The 23,317-nt window shown below is 33.6% G+C and overlaps 1 protein-coding gene across 1 annotated transcript in view; it reads right to left on the reverse strand.

Annotated features, from left to right (window-relative positions):
* Window positions 1-23,317, reverse strand: part of RYR3 (ryanodine receptor 3) — a 155,507-nt gene that overhangs the window by 113,968 nt on the left and 18,222 nt on the right. Inside the window, exons 4-13 of the mRNA XM_057375080.1 lie at window positions 22,180-22,191; window positions 21,796-21,870; window positions 20,767-20,845; window positions 18,202-18,314; window positions 17,759-17,858; window positions 15,232-15,325; window positions 11,680-11,754; window positions 10,658-10,814; window positions 4,462-4,635; window positions 459-580 (exon numbers count right to left, since the gene is read on the reverse strand). Of these exons, the coding sequence (XP_057231063.1) occupies window positions 459-580; window positions 4,462-4,635; window positions 10,658-10,814; window positions 11,680-11,754; window positions 15,232-15,325; window positions 17,759-17,858; window positions 18,202-18,314; window positions 20,767-20,845; window positions 21,796-21,870; window positions 22,180-22,191 (1,001 nt within the window). The remainder of the gene's footprint in view (window positions 1-458; window positions 581-4,461; window positions 4,636-10,657; window positions 10,815-11,679; window positions 11,755-15,231; window positions 15,326-17,758; window positions 17,859-18,201; window positions 18,315-20,766; window positions 20,846-21,795; window positions 21,871-22,179; window positions 22,192-23,317) is intronic.

Below are 23,317 nucleotides of genomic sequence, written 5' to 3' on the forward strand. Positions count from 1 at the left end.
TCACAAACTCCTTTGTCTGCATTTTTTTTCTATCAAACAGGTAGAAATACAAAGGCGACCACTTGACCACCRTAATTAAAACTTCTGCCAAGCACTACAAAAAAGTAATTTTTTCAGCACTAATTACATTCTTATAGATTTCATTTTGACAAAGTTCTAGGTACCATTGAATACTAACTGAGTCAGACCAAGATCAGTTAGCAGGTTTTCTTTACCTGGATTATGATCTAGCTGGCTTTCTGGCTTCCAGGTATTACATTTCATGTAAATAATCTCTAATAAACTGCTTTATCTATTTAATGGCATTACTAATCAAAATTGCAGATTTAAATCAGTAAAAATATATTGCACATAGCTTCAAAGCTTCAAAAATTCAAATACTTGAATGCAGAAAATAAGGACTCTCTTAGAGAAATTAATATAATTTCAGAATACTTTAAAAACAGGGTAACAGCTACCTTATAAAGTGGCTGAATAAGCTTGTAGTATTGCGAATGATTCGAGCAGCCTGGGATTCCTCACGCTGGCATCTTTGTAACGTGAGACCATCATCCATGTGACCTTCTTGGTGTAATATAACCTATCAAAAGTCAGTAATCATCACAATATTTACTTCAAAACACTTTTTSCTTTTAAATATGTTTTTATTTATTTCAGTACTGCACTGAAAAAAAAAAAAAATGGCATATATACAGATGTGTTAATCACTTTATTTGGACATCCACTAAATTACTACAAGTTTTCCAGTCTTACGTAAGTTATTCAGAAAAGACAAAGTAATGTTTATTCTTCCACAATTCATTAAAAAGATACTCTTAAGAAATATTTTCAAACTGTAAAAAAAAAGGTCATTCATTCCATATTCTAGCTAATTGGGGAAAGAGGAACTTTACTTTCTTAAGCATCATTTACTAAAGGATTCATGCYATAAGACTATTGACAAGAAAAACCAAGCTGGAGGGACAAACATAAAAACGACAGAGCAGCTAAAAGAGCGGGAATGTTTATAAGCAACTTCTGAATCATTTGACTTCTTATCAGAACCGGTTATGAACATCATATGAACTTCAAGTAAAAACACAGATCCTTTGGTGGTGTTTTAATCTTTCACTTTAAACAAACACACAGTGTCACAGAAAGACAGCATACTTTTAGGTATCACAAGAACAAATCCGTTATTTKGAGTCATTAAATCCTACAGTAGTTTTGTAAAAAGTAAATGTGAGTTATCCTGCTTCTTTGTCCAGGATGAAATCTACTAAATTCTCCACCAAAAAAAATATATCTTTTTAGCTTTGAGTTAGTAAAAATTTGCAAAACACCTTCCTAATTAGCAGARTAATTCTGAGGGCATGAATAGTTAACAAAGAAACTAGTAATGTTACACAGGCGGTTACTGCCACAAATGGGAAAGTTATTTACCAACAGCTTTAGTACATACTGTGTATAGGTATTCCAAAGCACTGGAAAGGGAAGTTTTTCTATACTTGGCAGAATCTAGATTACACATGTACTCTGTTTTTTCAAACACTTTGAGGAAGAGTGTTTAAAAGAGAAAAACACCACCTGCTGAGTTTAACTGGACAGCAGAATCCATGGAAATACAATAGACTGGGAAGATTTTTTTATTATTATTATACTAATAACATTTTCTTAAAGGACACCAGTTTAAAATTTGGTCATCTTTTGTCTTTTTTCAGATAGTTCTTTATATAGTATCACACTGTGTGTCTTTGCCTGCTTAAATATCACTGTTTCCATAGAGAAGGTCCTGAGGTCTCTAAACTGAAGTGTAAGTGGAGATCGGCTCTCCCCATCACAAAATTAGCAAGAAAATATTTGACAATCAGATAATGTTTCCTCAGGCCATTGTATGCAGCGCCAGATTTCGGAGCTACAGGAATGAAGGCATTTGACAGATAGGGTAKTAAAGCTGTCATGCCTTGCAAAATAATTGCATCTTCATCATCATAGAGCAGATATGAACTCTTCTCCCTAGGAATGTAGTGGATGAGGGAAAAATCTTTTAGAAGGACCTAATCTTTCCTATTTCTCTGCTAAAAAAAAACAAAAAAAAAAAAAAAAAAAAAAAAAACACAACAGAAAAAAAAAAGCCAAACCAGAAAACCAACAAACAACCCAAACCTCAACTAAATGATCCAGAAACATCACCATGACAGGAAAGTGCTATTTAGAATTCAAGTAAGAACATCACAGACAGAAGCATCCAGCACTGCCTACATCAATTCCTCAGATGGAACACTTCTCTGCATATAAAAAGGCATTTGGCAGTGCCTTGCCTGGTGAAGTACAGCAAGGCATTGACCAACACTACATGGGCAGTGCCCTCCACTACATGAATCCGAATCACGTAGCATATGTTTTCCTGTTCCCTGAGCTCCAGCATTTCAGAGCTCTGCAGGAGTTCACTGCTTGCACAAAAGCGAGCTCTCAAATGGAAAAGACAGACATCCATCACTCACTGGATGGTGGAGGGATGTTGGCTAGAATATTGACATAAATATCATCATTACCTGGCAAAAACTTGAACTCTTGGTCACCACAGAGCGAGAAAGACAACAAATAAAAATTCTGGCAGGAATCGTGCAACAAAARCCTCATAAATGATGCCAGAATTTCTTTCACAATTGTTCGTGTAATAATTAGATGTATGAAACTACACTGAAGYCAAACAACAGAAATTTTAACTTGGAATTTTTGGTATTTAATAACAGAACTAATCTCATAGTTGTTTTCTCCTCTCTATAGATTTACAGAAGCTGACAGGGATAATAGCTAGGTTATGTTAGAAAAAGCACCCTTCGCCTCTTGCAAAAACAAGGTATTTTTCAATCCTCCTAGGGCTAATGAGTCATGTTATAAGAAGTGCAGGCCAGCTTTAGAAGGAATACAGTGAGTGAAAGTGAAAATCTCCTGACACAATGACGGCAGAGGATGAATACAAAGCAATGACTTAGCTACTAATGTAGAAAAAAAAAGATTTTATATGAAATTTAAAAGGATATATATATATCAAAAGTTGCTTACCAGATTGTAATCTAGTATCATATATTGCAGGGTAAGAAAAACTGGTTTTTGCCTCACAGGAAAATCAATTGCATGAAGCTGGAATGTTTGGATTTTTTTCTGTTTGAAGGTGCTTAACAAGAGAATTCTCCAGGTGAGAGGGCAACAAAAGATTTGAAGTCTTTGAACATGAATGAAAGTTTCAAAGGAGAGTAAGAGTGACAAGCAATTATGGAGGTTCTTTTAATCCCTTGCTGCTGAGCACAAAACTGGAGAAACAAAATAGTAAATGCCATGGGAAGCTATTGTAAAATTCTTCATTGAACACAGAGGAAGAATCTACACATTGCCTTTTCAAGAAGTAAAACTGGACCCTCAGAGGAAACAGAATGACACAGCCACTTCTGGCATGGGAAAGGAAGAGGCCATCATGTTAAACATCAAAGTGTTTAACTTTTTGTCAAGAAAATACTGAATGACTGGCATACAAAGAATTTCTCTGATCAGCCAGGTTGCTGAGATGTGAAGGGGTTGGGCAGTCACTGCCCATTGATAATGACATATGAATAAATGTGCTGCATATGAATAAATGTGCTGCATATGAATAAAAGTGATTGTGCCAAGGGAGTGTGATGAGGACCTCATTGTTTTGCACTACAGTGCTTGTGTATGGGTATTCTCTTACAAATGTACATATGTGCAAGTAATTAAATGAGATGTTCAGTAATGAACTTCTAATTTTCTTTTTCATGTTCTAATGATAAGTTCAAGCTGTAAAAACCTCCAAATAGAGAATCAAGGAATCGTTTGGTAATGGCACAGTCATGTGAAGCTGGTACTAAAGCCCTTAACATTGAACGAAATATGAACATAAAATTTGAAGATGAATCAGGGTCATATGCCACTAATTAAGAATACAATCATATCATAAAATCAGAAGATTGAAAGAAAGACGTTCTTGATGTCACATCACAATTACATCTAACATTTCGGGAGGAAATTATTCCCTTAAATCCCTTAAGAAACTTGAGGATTTTCYAGGGCCATTTCTTAAGTGAAAAATTTAATTGCTATTTCACACAATTAAAAAAATCTGAAACACCAGTGAATGTAAGATGACTAATTAGTTTACACCAGTTAGAGTAGTTACATTTAGATTTTAAATGATTATCCAGATCAGGAATTCCCATCTTTTACTGGTATCAAAAATAAAAATTGAGCACAAATTAATAATTCTTTCTCTGAGAGAAAAAGTAGTTAAATACATTTCTTAATGACAGTTTTTCTTCAATTACATAATTACATTAATATCCATCACTGTTTCATTTTCAGAGTGWAATATTCACATATGCAGTGAATTTTTCAATATAAGAGCACAAAACAAGTAAATCCACTAACACTGAASAAGTAAATCATAAAAAAATGAAACATTACCTTTCTTTTCAAGGGACCTAAACGTGCTGATTTAGCATCCTGTGCTTTGTAAGTCAACCATAAGGCAGTGGCCACATGTTGGACAAAACAGATCGAATCRCCATACTTTATTTCTGGGGCTCCCATTCCATCCATGTCCCGTTTGAGACTAGATTCCTGCTTTTCTTTTAGCTCCTAAGGAGGTACAATAAAGTTGGCATTTAATTTCTGCATTGGAATGGGAAAAAGAATTGAATTCCACAGTGATACATATTACAATACTGAACAATATTTATGCTACTTATGCTGTTAAGATGCAGCTAAATTTTGATTGACCTAATTTCTGCTTCTATCCAATTAATCTTTCAGATGGTGATGGAAAATAATTTCAAATCTGAAGTATCATTWTCACTGAAGCAAACAAGTAAAAACCATTACAGTAGATTTACAAAAAAAAAATCTTTAGAAGTCTATCTTAACCTAYTCAATAATGGAGTTACTCATGTAAGTAACATTTCAGTTTAACAGAGTCTGTAGAACTTCATGTAGCTAACGTTTTCTAATACTGGACTAAATATGCAAAATAAAAATAAAAAGAACTGTATTTTGAAATGCAGTCAACACGTTTTAATGCTAAAGAACTTTCTGTTTATAATTTGTATATACAAATATACACTTTGATTAGAATAATACTTCTGTTTTGAACAACAGGAAAAAAGAAAATCTTTCTAAGAACAGTACAATTTGGCTTTTATATTTACTTTACTTTTGCATTTCTCAATTCTTTACATKTATTTAATTTTKTTGTTTATCTGCTTTGTAAGAATTGGGTTCTTTTATATCTCTTTTAAAGACATTGCTCAATGCTTAGCTGGAACTTCCAGGTTTTAAGCCAAATTTATTTCTTTATCCCATTATTCTTCATTTAAAACTGAGGGATTTTAAGACTTCAGCATTTTAAAATAAAATAATTTTTTTTCAAAATTGAATACAGGAATAAGAATGGAATTATGCTGCAAACTTTGTAATAGCAAATTATGGAYACATGTGATTCAACAACAAAAAATATAAACAGAGTAATTAAATAACATAATTTTTCTSTTATTTCAATGCCTGATGGACTTAAGTGTAAATAGCAGTTAATCTGTTGCTAGCTAAACAAAATATGTTAGAAATTATTATRCAGCCTGAAGTTTTATACGTGTAACAGGGTTTTGTTATTTCAGGTTACAAAATGTTCAACATCTGTGGAGCAAACAGAAGTTTTATTTTATCTTTGCCCATCTGCTTTTATTTATATGTAATTGAACTGTCACATCTCAACAATTTCAGCTGAAAGAGGTAGCATGCCAYGGTGCCAAGGTGAAGCTGAATCAAGACATTCCTTGGAGAAATTACAAGGCATTCCTTGGAGATACCATTGCAATGTCAAGATTGTGGGGAAAACATGTCCCATCATATCTGTGTGGACTGTGCTATCACAGAAAAAGATGATTTATTTCAATACACATTTGCAGTGAGGACATTAAGCAAAAAATACAATAAAATAGAACAAATTCACCGTCAGCAATTAATTATTTGGCTTTACATAGTATCCTGAGGATTAAAACATTTTTTCTCAAATATTGTGTCTGCATCAATAATCAAGCATCAATGAAAATTTCAAATAAAGAAATCACAGAAGCAATCCCAACCAAGTTACTTTTTTGAAAAAAAATGAAGTGATACCAATCCCTTTTGAAAACACTAAACATGGTGAAAACCCCACAATTTTTAAAATTTMAAAAATATTTTTTATAATTATTTCAGGGGCCTGAAAGCTGTTTTCACTTTGAGAAGTACAGCATAAATTTCTCTTCATCATGTTTTGCTCTTTGTGCTCTGTCCAGCTTCTCTAGGATTTTAGCCAAGTAATTTGATCACAGTGTGCAAAGCACAGTGTATTTTATAACAGCTAAAAAGTCTAGTCAGGTAAAGATTTCTGAGTGAGAAGGAAAAAAACCSCTCTCTTATCTAGATAATTGTACTTATCTTAGCAGTAAAATACCCAAATACTTACACTTTTTTAACCCTCTATTCACAACTTAATCTCAGTTTAACTCTCTCCCCAGGCCATGAATTAATCAAATCAAAGAAAACAAATCACATCATGGGCCTGGAGGATGGCAAAGGAAAAACAACAACAACWACAACCATAACAAAACAAAAAAAATGCAATGAACAACAGAATTTGAGGGCAAAGCTGTCAAAGATTATATTTTCAAAAGATATTTAATACACTAGAGGAAGRGCAAGAATTAGAAAGTAAGAAAGAATCCTAGATTCCTATGTGATAAAAGGAATATAAGGAATGACAGTGTGAGCAGGACAAATAAACTCAACTGTCTTTACAAAGATTTTACAATAGTAAAAACACAGTAGGGGAAACATTTTGACAGCTAAGGGCTTGTCTAGACAGTCCTAAGAATGAAAAAACAACCTGTCTACTGAACTCTTACTAAATATAACTTGCATGAGCTAATTCAAATTTTATCTTTTGGTGATAACATTTTTATCTAATGTTATCGCATTAAAAGTACTGCCATAGCTACTCCAATTCAACAAGAAAAGATAAAAGGTCTACAGACATAAGACTACCTTGCTACTGATCTTATTGTACTCTGTATACTTTCTTTAYACATTTCTACATCCCAGTGGACAAGAAAAAAAAGTTACTTTCAYTTTATCTTCTGCTTTCTCTTTCCATACAAGTAAGTAGAAATAATAGTTTAATACTGTATTTTAAATGCAGTGCTTACTGGGAARTTATAAAATATGAACTTAAAAATAAGTATTTGAACTTCTAGTGGCAAATGTAGGTAAAGGACTCTGCAATACCTATGATCTTATTCCATAACCAAATTAAACTTTATGATTACTACCATWCTATTACGACATCCTAATGCCATGTTGAGTTCCTAAGACATGCTGGCAGTAATATTAAAATGATAACAAATCCTTCTGCATGAGTCATCTGTGACTTTTGAATGTGTCAGAATGTTACTTACCGCCACTTTAACAACAACTTCTTCATTGTCAATTGTACAAGCCACCACAAAAATAAAATACAAAACCTCAAATATTAATTCTGGGATACACAAATTAAAATAAATGATTAYTTTAAAATTACTGTGTTTAGTCTCAAGGAAATTTGTAAGCAGAACTAAGACTCTGCCCAGCAGTGTATCCTGAGCCAAGAACTGTGCTGGAATGAGAACATCCCATTTCAAAACAGGATTCCATCTGGTGTAGAGAAACTGCTGTCTCTGTTGTCACAAGGCATTACAGATCTGTTGCCTTTAAATACGAAGGCTGACATTTTAAAACTCGGTCAAAATTGAGCTCTGTATTAAAAGCAATAAAAGACATAATGTGGAGGGGGGAGTGGTCCATCAGCTTCCAATGCCTGTAAGATTAGTTTGCAATTAGGAGTAAACARGCATATATTACATATGTTATTTCCATTGCAATCAGCACCATAATGTTCTTTGGTATATACCTTAACTTTTTTTTAAGTCTTCTTCTGTTCTTATTTATGTAAGAGCATATTAGGGAAAACTCTAATTTGAATTTTATAATTTAAAATAAGTGTTCCAATTTCTAGTGTTCTCTATCAAAAGGGAAAAAATGTGAAAGCAAATACACTAAGAACGCAATCGGAGGTTTTGAAAAGTAAGGAACACACAAAAYTGATGAAGTGGAATATAACAATATTGAGGATGAAGGTGYTTTTTCAACAAGAGGATCTCTCTAACAACTGCTGGAAAAATAAGACTTTATTTAAGTCATGTGTGACAGGCTCCTGGGAAGCCTTGGGGATCTGCACCCTCCACACAGCTCTGCCTTCTGGCAAAGATATTATCTTTTTTCTACAAAATCCTTTTGCTGACTTCCAAAATGGAAAGAATACCACAACAGAGAAATGTTTCATTCCCTTTTGGATACTCTGCAGCATGCTTATTGTAAGCAACTGGTCTGAATTGGTGTTGACCAATGGTGTTTGCTTCTACCTGGAGCAAAAGTTTGGACTAGATGGCTTCCCAGGTCCCTTTTTAATCACAATTATTCCATTAGTCTAAARGATGCTCCTGTAAGCAGCCAGGTATCCAGCATCCTATTTTTAAGTATCTGTGCACACCTGGACATGAAGGCATTAGACCGATAATAATATTGAAATTTCCCTAAATTCATGGCATTTTAAGATACAGGCAAGTGAAAAGGTTTCTTTACTGAGAAAATGAAACAATAAAAGGTTTAAAAATACATATATGCTGAAATTAAGATAAAAACACCTGCCTATATCTAGTCTGACTATTACTTCTATGGTCCYTTTYCCCCTCAATCTGTGTCAATCAGCACTTGGCTTCAAGAGCCCTTTTCTCCTTACAGTGCAGGTCAATCTTTGGGGTTTATTCACTCCCAAAACATCACCTTTGTTTCTTCAGGAAGAGTTATCATTGCTAGTTCCCCTCACCTTTGAAAACACTAATATCTAATGCACTCTTACACTAATGCACTATCTAACACTAATGCAGCTCTTACCTGCCCAGACAATAATTAACAATTATTTTACTCTTGGCATCAAATTCATAAATTATCATGAGGTAAAAACATTATTTTTCACATAGAACAGCACACATGGGACAGGATGATGTAACACTGAGCTTGCATTCCATATAAAAATGTACATTATGAATAAACACAGTAGGCATGRATGATTTCTGCATAATAAACTACCACTGTACTTCAACTTAGAATTTTTGGGCATGGTAATAAATTTCACYACTGTGCCTTTGAGGGGCACCTCAACAAAAAGAGTAAGAAAAGAGGGCATGTTTATCAATGTAACAGAAATTATTTGATGAATATGCATACATAACCACTAAATTCACATGCTCAAAATTTGTACATTTACGTGAACAAAGATTGAAAAATAGCAGGACAGCTGGTGTCCAATTAGGCAGTGAATATATTAAATAATTTTARCTCAATGTTTAACCAGTAACTGTGTCACTCCTGGGATAACCACCATTCTTACCAGGGTGCCATGATTTGCCAACAATGGGAAAAAAGAGCAGCTGTAATAAATACCCCAGAGCAATATCATATGSACAATCTATGGTGCACAGCCTTTACACTGAAAAAAAATGAAAAACTATGTGGTAAGAAAATCTTAGCAGTCTAAGAAAATTTCATTGTAGTTTTAAACTATTTTGATTGGTTAAAATAAAAATTCATGAAATATCATATGCAGTCACACTAATAACTATCATTATTTTAAACATGCTAAAAAGAYGACATTATTATACTAACAAAAGTCTAGCATCTGATGAGACTCTTAATGTTAGATTTTATTTAATGCATAACTAATTTTAAAGACTATCACTTAGGAGTTTCTTCTTTCTTAAGGTTCATGGAGCATTCAGAATTATGTGCAAAATTTAGCTTCTTGCAGTTAATAAAAACTATTGTAACAGCTATGGCAACTTTTTATAAGTAAAGWCATGAAAGCAGATAAAAAATTTAATCATCTTTGATTATAAAGCCTTTCAATTTCTGAGAAAAAAAAAGTTATTAATTTTGCCTGCCTCCACAATCATTTTTCCTTGTCTCCCTTCCTTGTTTCCAGCTGGAAACAATGAAAAAGCTAGTAACATGCAATTACCAGCTCATTAAAAAGCATAACTTGAAAACATATGGTTTAGAAGTTATTAACTATATTTTCCTTACTTTTAGAGAAAATTTGATGGAGTTCAGTTCGGTTCTTATCAGCACACTGCATAAAGAATARTAACTGAATGCAATTAAATTAAATTATGACAGACAGAGCTGGAATGTATAACACTCTAATGAGATTCTGTCCAACTAAAATGAGTCTATAATTACTAAGGTATTCATATTAAACCACTGWATCTTGAACTGTATTTGGTTTTAATCTTGCTTTTTTTTTTAAACTGGTAACAGTTTAGTTGATTCTAAAGTTTATTGATCACCCTTATTTTTCCCCATGAGACCTTTGTTACTCTTGACTCAGGTTGTTTACCTTTGCATTTAAATGCATAATCCTTGTCATTTGCTTCAATTTAGAAATTACGAGTAATTCATGAAGTTGTTGAAACAATTCCGATTTAGTATTTGAGTGCAACATTCAGAACAAATTTGCATTGTTGTTATTTACCTTTGACGCTCTAAAACAAAAGGCAGTAGATGTTGTGTCCGACTTCTCTCTGTCTAATATTACCACTCCTTCATCTTCATTCAGAGCCAAGTACTTTCCTGTCGTAATATGTCGAAGACGGAAAGGCTGCCCCCATCTGATATTACTGCCACTCCAGCTAAACACAAGACATCAAAAAMCAGTTTAAGTAAGTAAAGCTAATATTTCTTCTTTGGGTTTTGAAGGTTGTTCACAAAACAGAATGTGCTATATATGTATATTTCTTTTTGGTCTTGATTTCAATAGGTGCATCAAAACAGACACAAAATTATTAATACATTTGCAAAAAGAACCCTGGAACCGTGTATGGCTTCCATCTTCTTGCTTCTACCCCCTCTCTCAGTTTTATCAGGATCTTACATATGATGTCCATTTTGTTMTTTGTCCATAACAAAATTCTATCTGTGTAAATTAACTATTGCATTTTAGCTGTGTGACTAAACCTCAGTGGGGTCTCAACATTCCACAGAATTATCCTACATCTCTGTTAGTCACGAGGGTGTTTCACTTGCAATCACAAACATGCCAAGGGTAAAACAAACATACAGTTCAAAAGGCCATCAAAGGCCACACATACTCTTATGGTATATATTGAAATTTCACTTGCAGCAAGATAACAGACAGATAACCACCTAGGCAGGAGATAATCTTTAAAAAAGTCCAGAAAAACCTAGACACAAAGACGGAATATTATTGCTGTGATTTCCACTCATGCTTACAAAACTTCAAGTAAAACTAGGAATGTGTTTTGCTTTTGGAAAGAAGCAATGCTTTAAATAGACATAGGCAATTCTGCTTTAGATATGGGAGACAGAAAAAAAATCTGTTCTATCACAGGACATGTTTTTTTATTATTGACAAAGAGCATATTAACATATCATAAAGAGTGGCAAATACATATTCTGCCTTAAGGGTCTGTAACGATCAAATTTCTGTGAACATAAAGAGTTGCTAATAAAAATAGTTTACAGAATTATCAGTACCTTATTCGAAGGGGTTCTATTCTCCATAAAGATCTTGCTCGAATGCCAGCTCCTCCAGTTTCATAAAATACTTTCCTACAGAAAAGATTCAGAAGATCATCCTCTTGGGTTTATTTGGGTTCACACAGTATTTGTAATTTACTTCTCTGTAAACTGCACGTGACTTACTACTTTTCTCCCAGTAAACAAATGACATTGAACGGACAGAAGATTCCTACTAATCACTGAGACTGTGATGAATAAACCAAATGTCGCAGGGAAATCAGATTATTTCCATTAAGGTAGTCTCTTTCAGAAGCTGATAGAATGCTTAGTCTTGACAGTGGCTAGAAAACTTTTCTTGTTATTTAATCAGCCATAAAAATATGTAATTCCTACAGTTCCCAAGACATTAAGCTGCATTACTAATGGTTTTAAATACATATAGTATTTTAAATTAAAGATATACATTTTCAGATGAAAATGACATGATCATGACATCAGAGACTTCATTCCTAAAATTATTTATATGATTCTTATTAAAGAGCAAAAATGGTGGCTATTAACAAAAATACTGTATTATAATCCTCACAAAACAGATAAGGCATTCAGAGAAATAAAAAACAGGAAGTGAAAGGATTAAGCCTTTACTATAATTTCATTTTCTTCAACTATTGGCTAAGGGTTAGTAACATGTTCTAGTGCTGAAATTGATGTTCTAATCAATAACCAAGTACAAACAAAGAGAAACCCTGGTGGATTAGCCCTGTTCACAGGAAGTTTTTAATGTTTTGATAATCATTCATGTCTTGGCATCTAATCACCAGAATTTGTATAATCTTTCTCATTTAAACTGAGTATAGGGAATACAATGGATAGTAGGAAAGACCTTGATCTGAAACTCTGAATGCCTACCAAAAGATGAAAAMCTTTCTTACATGCATTCCTCTGAGAAGCACTAATCTACCCTAGCATGCACAGAAGCTAGACTTTCACTTGTATTTATGTGTCTGAAAAAATGTACAGGAAGGGRATGAAAAATCTGCCTTGTGCTCAGGCAAACTTGACTGAATACTGCAAATGCATGCATAAAGATGTCACAATCTAGCTGTTACACAGCTGAATTAAAGTAAAATTTTGAAATGCAGAATTTTAATGGAGTTTTCAATTTGTGAAATTATTTTTCTATTTTCAACAGTTAGCAGGCAAAAAACAAACAAACAAAAAAAGCTGTTTAGTATTTTCTTGTACAACTAKGGGACCTGAAAATCAACTTGTAAAATAAAAGTTGAGGTTTTCACGTCTGAGCAAATATTTCTACACCTTTTCTTCTATTGAGAACACTTAAGGGTCTGTTTCTTGAGCAACACCAGTAAAATCCTCRAAGAATCATTAATTAATCTGAAGCATGGCAAACCATTTGCACCCAGTTTCTTTATAAGATGATGGACTTGTATTTACACCTTTTCTTTATTTAGGAGTTACATTTAAGGGCACTCATGTCATAYCAAATATTTTAGCCCAACAGAAAAATAGGAATACATATTCCTCATAGTAAGGGTAGCAGCATTCCCTACACATCTTACCTTGCATGAAAATGTTTTGGTACTCTAGAAGAAAAATAAAATTTAAAAAATCCTAGCTGTCAATTCATCTTCATTTCCAGACTCTATGAATTTGATCTTTCAAGGTCATTTCCGATCTAGGCTGTTACAKCATCCCGTGAATGCACAATAACTAGCTGGAGTTTTCCATTTCTGTTCTATATCTTTGGTCCCACTGACCTTACTTATGTTACTTTTGGCAGGCTCTAAATCCTAGCTAAGCTCAAAACTAAGTATTCATTTCCACTCTCTCTGACCTCCTTCATTTCTCCTTGGGCCAACTGAACCATTCTATCTCTAAAGGACTATCTCAGATATGTCTCTGTTTACCTCTTATAATTTCTGTACTTCTTAAAATCTCAGCTATTTTCCCAGCTTTTTCTATGTGCAACACTAGATTAGATTAGTGACCTGTTCTTTCAGTAACAAAGCTGCATGAAATCTTCACTCTTGTCTAACTTAATTTATTTAACATTCCTAATGAAATGAACAGATTAAATAAAGAGATGGAAATTAATACAACCATTTTCTACATCTCTTTTTCCTATTCTTATTACTGTTTGGGGTTTTTTTTGTATTTTCATTTTGTTTTGAAAATGTTAACATAACTCCTAGAACTATGACAGGAAAAACTCAGCCTTATGTCTCTTACTCAGCTCATAAATCCAAAAGACAGAACAACTTCAAATCATTAATCCCTATCACACATTTRAAAATGTTCAATATTCAGGAATGTTCATGTTTTTCCCAATTTCAGGATCATAAATACATAGATTTCATCTGGACAAGTATACAYGTCAATTTTACCCTTTTATTTATTTAGCATAAGAAACATGGAAGCAAAACTTAAGGCAGTAACAATACACACCAAAATAATATAAAGAATAACATCACATAGGAGAATGGAACTTTACAATTATTTTTAATTTTAACAATATCTTACTTCTAGATAAGTAAAAGCAGTAGCAAAGCACAGCATTTCTGAACATATTGAAACAGCTCAGCATCTATTCCAACCTTACTAAAACAGGTTTTTCATAAAATAAGTCTGAATAAGGCATGTGTTCTACACAAAGTACCTAGATCCTAGTTCTTTTGCTAGAAATTTTATRCTAGGTGTGTACATTATCATACACTCTGAAATTTTATTTCTTTTCCTTCACACATATGAAGAGAATGACAATWAAAAAAACACCAAGTGAATTTTTGTGGTTCTCAGTTTGGGTTCTCTTTAGGCTTTGGAGACATTTTTACTCCACAGAAATGTAAACATAGAAAATTTAGAKCTGCCAAGTTTACCTGACATAACTGAATGTTACTTGCGGTATCGTATTACCTAAAGCACAACTTATTTGTCACAATGAGTATAAAGGTCTTATTTGTTGAATATGATTTTTAAAGCTACCAGGTTTTGTGTGGCAAATTTATTAGCTTGCTTTGCTTCCTATTAACAGCAACATTCAAAGAATGCAGAAAAATTCAAGTAATAAATAAACATATGAGAACTGTAGATATAAGTTTAATACAAAAGTGGTTTAGTCTAGCTAATATGGTCTAATTTTCTTAATATATTAATCAAATTTGTGACAGCAAAAACTTGCAAAAAAAAGTACAAAATATGTAAAATATAAAAGTCATTGTAGAGGCCAAACTTACACAGATATTTTAGGGATTTTTCTTTTTCACTTTACCATCTTCCTGCTAACACTTTCTTACCTCTACTTAGTAGTATGCACTAGGGACAAGCAACATTACAGGATGAAATTCCAGTGAAAATCAACTACCTGAATTTCAGCAATGAAAGAACTCATGACTGATTTTCTGCTTAGTAGGTCTTACCTTCTGTACAATGTCATCGCCTAATTAAAAACTGTTGTAAAGAGTGTTTATTCTACCTAACTTCAAATTCAGCTGACAATCTGTTCCATTTTTGAAAGGAGGAAACGTATAAAAATGCACCATCACTTACTTGTGCTGTGAATCATTCTGATCTGTAGATGGAATTGTCAAGCACTCATCATGGCCATGGAAAAAACGTAGCACGTGCCCACCAAGAAGATATCCTGAAGAAGAAGCTCATTTACTCATCAGCTAAAACACTGCCACTATGAAAATAACACCTTCATAAAAGTCTAGAAAATTCAAAAGACTTATATGAAATACATTTCCCAAATTTTCACTCATAACTGAAATTGAAGAACAAGTACAAATTTAGTGCAACAACATATTATTTTTACTAGCTTTTTTATTTTGAAATAATTAWTCTGAAAATAAAGACAAAGCAAAAGCAAACTTTAAATATTTAAAAGTCAAATTAGGATTCTGAGAAGAAAAGGAAATTTAAAACTTCTGTAGCAAGTATTGTTTTGAAAATTGAATGCTTTAGGTAAAAGCCAAATCAAACAGKTAATACCATAGTTTCCTCCCCCTTAATACAGTTTAATTGATCTCAATACGGAACAGTTCCATGAGTTCATCACTTTGTTCTGACATTTATCATTTGTGTCAAAATCAAAGGTGCACAGCAGCAGCAGGAGACAGAGGACAGAGAAACACCTCGCAGTTCTGAAGATTGACTTTAATGGAAGCCAACTTTCCAACCCACTTAACACAAAGAGTACAGGTCAAAACCAGGCACTCGAAAAAAAACACTAAAAAAAGAAAAGGCAAAGATGGTGTAGGAGAGGAATGATTCATCAGACCCTAGTTCAAACTGTTCTGACCTTGTAAGTGAAATTACTGCTTTTTATAAGAACACACATAAGGGAGGAAGGACAGAAGGAAACTTTCATACTGTCCAGCCAATTCAATATAAATTTTTACATTAGGAAAAGTGTAACTGGCAATTACCCTGTTGCAAATTAAAGTAAAAGTCAAAACAAAGAAATAATGTGGAAAAAAAMCACTTTATGTAAAATATATTTATGTTCTCTCAACATATTGACAAACAACATATTTACAAACAACCTATTTACAAATACCTCAAAAGTGAATTTTCTAATTCCCAAACCAGTTTTAGACTCGGGAAATCCCACGYTCTGTCTGCTCATTCCACTTAGCTAGACTGCTATGTCTTTTGACATACAATCATCTCTCACATAAACCATTCTGAGAACATATATAAAACTAAACCAAAGTCCAAGTAGTTCAGAAACAACTGACACATAGAAAACCTACTTCTCTGCTTACTCCACCCCAACTTTTTTTAATTACAAGATTTTGGATTATGCAACCAGTTCTGGGCCATTTTTTCTGTTTGCTTGTTTTTGTTTTACCTGTGAAGCATGAGAAAACAGACTTTTCTGGGGTTGATCCCTGTTCTCTTTATGGCCCATGATGGCAGGCCACCAGACAGCCATTTTTAAATATCCAGCTCCAGTATAACAAAGCAATCAGAAACTATAACGAGGGAAATCCATGTCCCATATGCTCTTAAAATGAAAACCTAAGGCTCTGAGACAGGTTTCTTATGGGCCAGTGCACAGAAACCCTGTGGGATGTGGATGTAAACCACTTGGGGTTAGAAGAACCCAATCATAGCTCTAATAAGATTACTAAAATAAGTCTAACACCAGGGTAGTCAGCTTCTATCAAGACTTACGGTAGCTCGTCCCAGGGAAGTGCTACATCTCTTTCAGTTCCCTTAAAATCCTTCATTTTTTTCCTATTATATTGTATATTAGTATATCATAAATTGTAAGTTTTACAGACAAGTGATACAAAATAATCCTGACTTAAAGACATTTAAGTGGTTTGTGAATGTCAAGTACTGATACTTTGAACAGAGGACAGCAGAGGTGAAGTACAAGGTTTGCTGTGACAGTGTAATGACAAAGTACGGCACTGAAATAAGAGAGACACTGAATGGATCAGACTTTCAGCACAGAACCAGACATTGCTCAGAATAAGGTGATGCCTCTTAAACGTGACCATGAAGTGTCATCAAGCACCTGGAAAGAAATCCTGACCCTGTGGTATAGGATTTAGGCTGAATAAAACAATAAGGATGCATGGCTGTGAGCACCGGAAAGGATATTGAGGACATATCCTTAGAAAAYAGAACTGAGAGACTGAAATAGGAACTTTGAGAAAACTGTTTTCGATTTTGCCTGGACCTTTATCTCTGTYCTGTTTTATCTATAGTGGAACCATATTTAGGAAAATTTTATGCAAAAATCTAAGTTTTCTGGCTTTAGTTATTCTGCAGCACCTGCTCCCCCAAATTAAACAGATTTTTCATTTTTCATACAGCTTTTAGAGCTTTGTTATTCCAAAGTTACAGGAATTTAGCTTTTTTTTCAGTTAACCCAGATGAAGTATCTGTATTTCCCTGTTTTCCTTCAAGTATTCTTCTCTTCTAAGCTTCTTTTCTTTATTTTCACTGAACTTTTTGATTGAGGTCCTGGGGGCGATTTTTAAAAATATTTTCACTCTTTATCAAAAGCACACATATTAATCTAATTTATATACACTTCTAAATAAATAAAATGGCAAACCTTCTGTAATATTGCTTCCTGAGCATATAGGATGTACATTCCATAGTGTCTGCATAAAGGAGGCATCCACCTGAATATTTCCATTTGACACGGAGAGATGCTGAAATAAGACAATGGTAACAGGAAAYAGTGAAAAATATGATTTAAAATATTTAGTATATTAATTTATTCAAAAGAGAATGCATCATAAAATAAACACAAAAATATTCTTCTCAAATTAGTATTCTARAATTTGGGAAAGAGACATCAAAGCTGTCTTGTTCTGGAGGAGGGACTCAGACACACACACCCCTTTCAGTGAGGAAAAGCAAAAATGCATTACAACCAGACATTATTCCCTAGATTAGAAAAAAACAAACTTGTAAGAATCACAACCAATCTCCCCATATCCTCATTGTATTTTCCCGCCATTTTCCACCACCAGCTAAAAAAACCAGACTTACCAGGTATCTTTCAGAGGACACACTGACCAGGATAAGGTCATCACCTATTCGAACTTTTTCTCCTTCTGACCTTTGCTTAGAAGCAGGGTGTATTGTCCACCAGCATGCCTCACCTAAAGGACAGAGGCACTAGTCAAGGTTCTGAAAAACAGAAAACTCCCAAGAAATCTAAGGATATCTTTRTATAACATTGAAATAACACCATAAAAATTGCCTTATAAGACATTCACCTTATAAAACCATGAATCCTCTTTTCAATCATTTTCAGTGCTTTTATTTTGCTTGAAACTTTTTGTCAACCAATCTTTGTCGTATCTAATATTTCCCTTTTCAAGTATTTTTAAACAGACTTTACAAAATACTGCTCAGAAACGGCTCTCCCTTGGAGGGGCTCCTTGCCAGTAAATTGCTGACAGCTACCTTAATGTTATTTATCACCTTTAATGCCTTCTTTTGTTTAATGGTCATATTTAGTTCACAATCTTCTTTATCACATACTCTATCAAAGCTGGAAGCAGTTCCACTAGCACTACAGACCACATGATTAAAAATAGCACCAAGCCTAAGGGTGACAAACATAGAACATTTCCTACGCATGAAATGTAAGATTCCAGGTTACCCTGCACAAACACACCCACACCCACCCTGATTCTGGGAAGATTACCTAACTCATTTCAAAATTTCACACTCTTCAGAGTGTGAAAGATAACACTCCAAAGAAAACAAGTTGAATATAACTTTCTCACCAAACAATGCAAAGTGAAAAAGAAAAAAAAAAAAAAAGAAAATGACAAATTTGGTAGAATCATACAAAGCACAAAAATTTGTTCAGTTGATTAAGATATTTCATGCAAAACCTCCTTAACACAAAATTTGAACGTTATGAAACTAATCATAGTGAAGATAATAAATAGAAGTTACATTCATACAAGCATAAAATGATAAATCTTCAAACAAAATAATTTTTAATAGCCAGTGACTTTTCCCTCTGCAACATGAAGAATACTTCCTGCAGCTGAAACCAATTCATTAGCACAGTTTGATAGGTGAGGGAGTAAGGCAAAGGGGAAGTGATATTATGGCTCTCAGTTTAGGAGCTTTCCAGGCGTGCAGTATCATGCATTTATCAAAGCCTTCTGTGCTGAAACTAAACACTCTTTTTCTGTGTCGSTTTTTAAATCTTACCTATGTGCACAAGGGTCTTCTTATATATGTACATTTAAGCAAATATCAATGAAAAAACACAGATACTCATTCCAAAACCTCATAGACAGAAGCAGACACATGCACAATAAGTCTGAAAAAAAGCTATAAAATTATAAAGACCAATTTCACTGAAACTATTTTTGTAGAGATTAAACACAAGCATCCCTTTTATCATRTACATTTCTTTTATCAAAATGCCTAAAGAAAATGTTCTCCATCTAAGGCAACAATCAAAGAAAAACAACAGCCTGCTTATATCTGTCTAAGACCACCTTCTGCATGGCTATCAAAAACTGAAAGACAAATTTCACTCATTCAAAAGAGAAACTTTTGTAGAGAGTTGCCTGAAAAAAAATTTCAAAGATTATGATTCCTCACCATTTTAATACTGACAGTGCCTCTTTAATACAATTCCAGTGCCTCTCCATCATCAGTCAAATCAATTTGATTTTATTTWWAAAAAAATTAAAAACACAATAGAAAGCGCAGGTTTATATTTACAAAACTGGTATTTCTTTATTTGAAGCYTTACACTGGGGATGTGTGCATACAGGGACTTAGATTTTCCCTTCAATATATGTCTGGGCCTGAGTACTGCAGAGTCACTTGTTACTGACGAATACTCATTAATTTCAGTAATATGGGCACTATGTACACAGCAGCATGTAAAYCTACTTGTGTTTTTTTGTAGCTAAGTTACCTTTAAATTCATTTAATATAGCTCCCAGTGGCAACCCATAATTTTATGTCCTTTCACGGAAACACAGAATTTTATTAGTATATTTCTGTCAGCAGGAAAGTTAATGGCAGTACTCCCAGAAATGCATTAATTAGATTTTAAATCTTTCTCATAATGTAATGTTTCTATTTTATCGYTTCCACTTTGTCCCGTTACTGTTTTGTCCATTTTATGTGTATATTTCTATTCAGCTTTTAGCAATGTGCTCATTATATATTTTCTGCTTTCCTGCACTGCAGGTTGCAAACTTGTTTTGTTATTTGGTTACAATGCATGTTATGAATGCACCAATACATGGCTTTTCCATATGACTCTCTCAAAACAAAAAACCAAAATGCATCAAATTTGTTTTCTTCAACACAAAATTTTTACTTTGACCATTATCACCCAATTTAATTGCAGTTGTATTGTCAGTTTAAATACAAGGCTCTCTCACATTCTTACACAGAGTCATTTCATTTGCTGAAAGTCCTTAATACCGACAGTCATTTCTCTCAGTCTTCTTATTTCTGATGAACATATAAGATTAAATTCATAAGCTTACAATCACATAAAACTCAATGCCTCTTCCAAAACCAGAAATGGGTGAATCATTTTCCTTCCAAAATAACTTGCCATACCTGCTGCATTTTCTCGTAGTCCCACATCAAATGCAAGTTTATCTGTCTGGGATCTTGATGATGTTAAACATGTCAAATACTGCAAAACAGTGAAGTTATGGAAAACAAAAAATCAAGAGTATCTATTAACACACATGCCAATTAAAAACACTTAAATTACTTGATCTTACTATTAATTATTAWTTTTTTCCATTAATTATGTTCTTATTCATACAGAAGCTCTTCCTGAATTAAAAACATCAAAATCCTTTTCCACTGCAGCACATTTCCACTTCAGCTGTGCAATTTAGCTTCTACCTTCTGAAGTTTCATATAGCTCATCAGATAGGAACAGCCAAACATCTAATTACAGCCCTATCACATTAATTCTGATTCATGAAAACATTAAAAAACATATCAAAAGGCAGTAATCATACTTGCAACTCTGGRTATATCAGGGCAACTACAATTTTTATGGYTCATAAACACAAGCAATGAAGTTTRAAGATTACTGTAGCATTTTCTAGTACAGGAAGAAGGAGGGAAGATGTTTTCCTGACTTCTCATTTCTTCAGCCTTCTATTAAATGTTTTTACATGACCCCTAGTAGGTCAAAGATTCAAAACAGCTGAATTTTTCCAGCAGTGTGACAAAATTTATACAAGGCAGCCTGAAGACAGCATCTTTGTGGGCATAACCCCTGGGAACTATGGGATGCCAAATGGAAGCTTGTAAAATATGATGTGGAAAAAAATAACACATACCACAACAAATTCACTTGCTAATGGAASTATCATTAAAATGGATTCCTTAAGGACACAGAAATACTCTGTGCCCAAAGGATTTTTGGCTACGTTTCTGAGTTAGATAAAGAACCTGAATTTAAACAGGTTCTATTACGGTGTTGAGACACTGTAAATTATTAACTTTACATCCATTGCATAAGATAGCTTGGAAAAGACATGATTCCAAAGTGATATGGTTTTTATTTTGGTAAAAAGACATTTATKAATCATGGTACTCATTCTGTGGAGGGGCTCCCTCACTCACCATTTCACTGAACGAATGTCGAAGCAGGATAGCGTGGCCGTACAGCAGGGTCCTGTGGCCACCCCCTTGAGCTGCCTGCAGAACAGGAAACAGGGTGGAGAAGGTCAGAACTCCACTGCAGTGCATGGACTGCAATAACAACCATGAAACAACATGAAGAGCTATGGCAGGTCAAGGAATGAGTGAAAATATTCCAACAAATTGTGAAATGTATGCGCTGGGCAAAAATCATACTGAAGTAGCTACAGCAGTAGCCAAATATCTGCCAAAGGAACAAACARTGTTCTTTGTCAAAGGCTTTTATTGACAACTAATTTAGATTATGATTAAGTAAAAYACAACATTTTCAAAAGCACATTATAAATTAAATAAGACACTACTTACCTTTCTTATAAACTTCACGCAGGCATCAAAAAAAAAAAAAAACCAACATAAATACATTTATACATACACAAACTGGAATCTGACAGAGAAAAAAACATACCTACTGCCCAGAATAGTTKAAGCATATACTAAGGCTATCTACTTGCTAATATTAATCCTAAACTAGTTTCAGATTAATTAAAGCAACTGCATCCATAGTACCAAGTACCAAGTACCATACTCCATCCATAGTACCATTCGACCAAGTACAATTATTAATTACAAATATGTAAAACTATGACAAGATCAGGGAGAKGCAAAACTGGATTTTCCATTTGCTTCCTTTAGAGAATTTAACACACATCTTTTGAGTTCCTTTTGGACTGCATTTAAGGTCAGTTCTCATCCTTGGATTCRTTTGGAAGGGATGGAGAAAATTAAAGGATACTCCAGGAACTCAAATAATGTGTAGGCAAATGATTTTACATGCTGTGAACAATACATAAGTTAAACTACCAAGCTTCTTCAAAATATGGCATTCATAAAAAAAAACGGTTTTAGTCGTGTACAGATTTATCACTGCTTGGTGAAGAAAACTGGAAAAACATGTAGCAGTGTATATAGCACTTTTTTTATACATTATAATTTTTCTTTTCAGGAAGAAAAAAAAAAAACCTGAACAGCAAAGTTAACTCTAATTACAAACARGTTGTCAATATAAAATTACATGCATTCAGTTTGCAACAAATATATGAATATTGAAAACAAGGAATTAAACACTTGCTATTGTTTTATTACTGAAAGTTTTTAAGTGAATCACTTGTGACTTTAAGGCTGACTTATTAAAAAAAAAACAAAACAAAACAAGAAAACACCACAACCAAACCAAAACAACAAAACCCCCAAACTGAATATGCTACATTCTTCCTCTAGAAAAAGCTGAAAGTAGCAGCAGAACTATATTTCAAACTAAATTTAATATGGAAAGCAAACCATTTTTTATTTCACCCTTTTTATTAGTATGAACTGCTGTGTTCCTATTACAATTTCCCCAATGGATGGCAGCTAACTTAAAAAATAAATGCAGGGCAAGACAGATTCCAAATAAATACATCACAACAGATTACAATGTCTTTTTTATTGTCTACTACTCCTTAAG

Source organism: Malurus melanocephalus, unplaced genomic scaffold, assembly GCF_030028575.1.
Source record: "Malurus melanocephalus ecotype Western Australia unplaced genomic scaffold, MMel_1.1 scaffold_238, whole genome shotgun sequence".
Lineage (NCBI taxonomy): Eukaryota > Metazoa > Chordata > Aves > Passeriformes > Maluridae > Malurus > Malurus melanocephalus.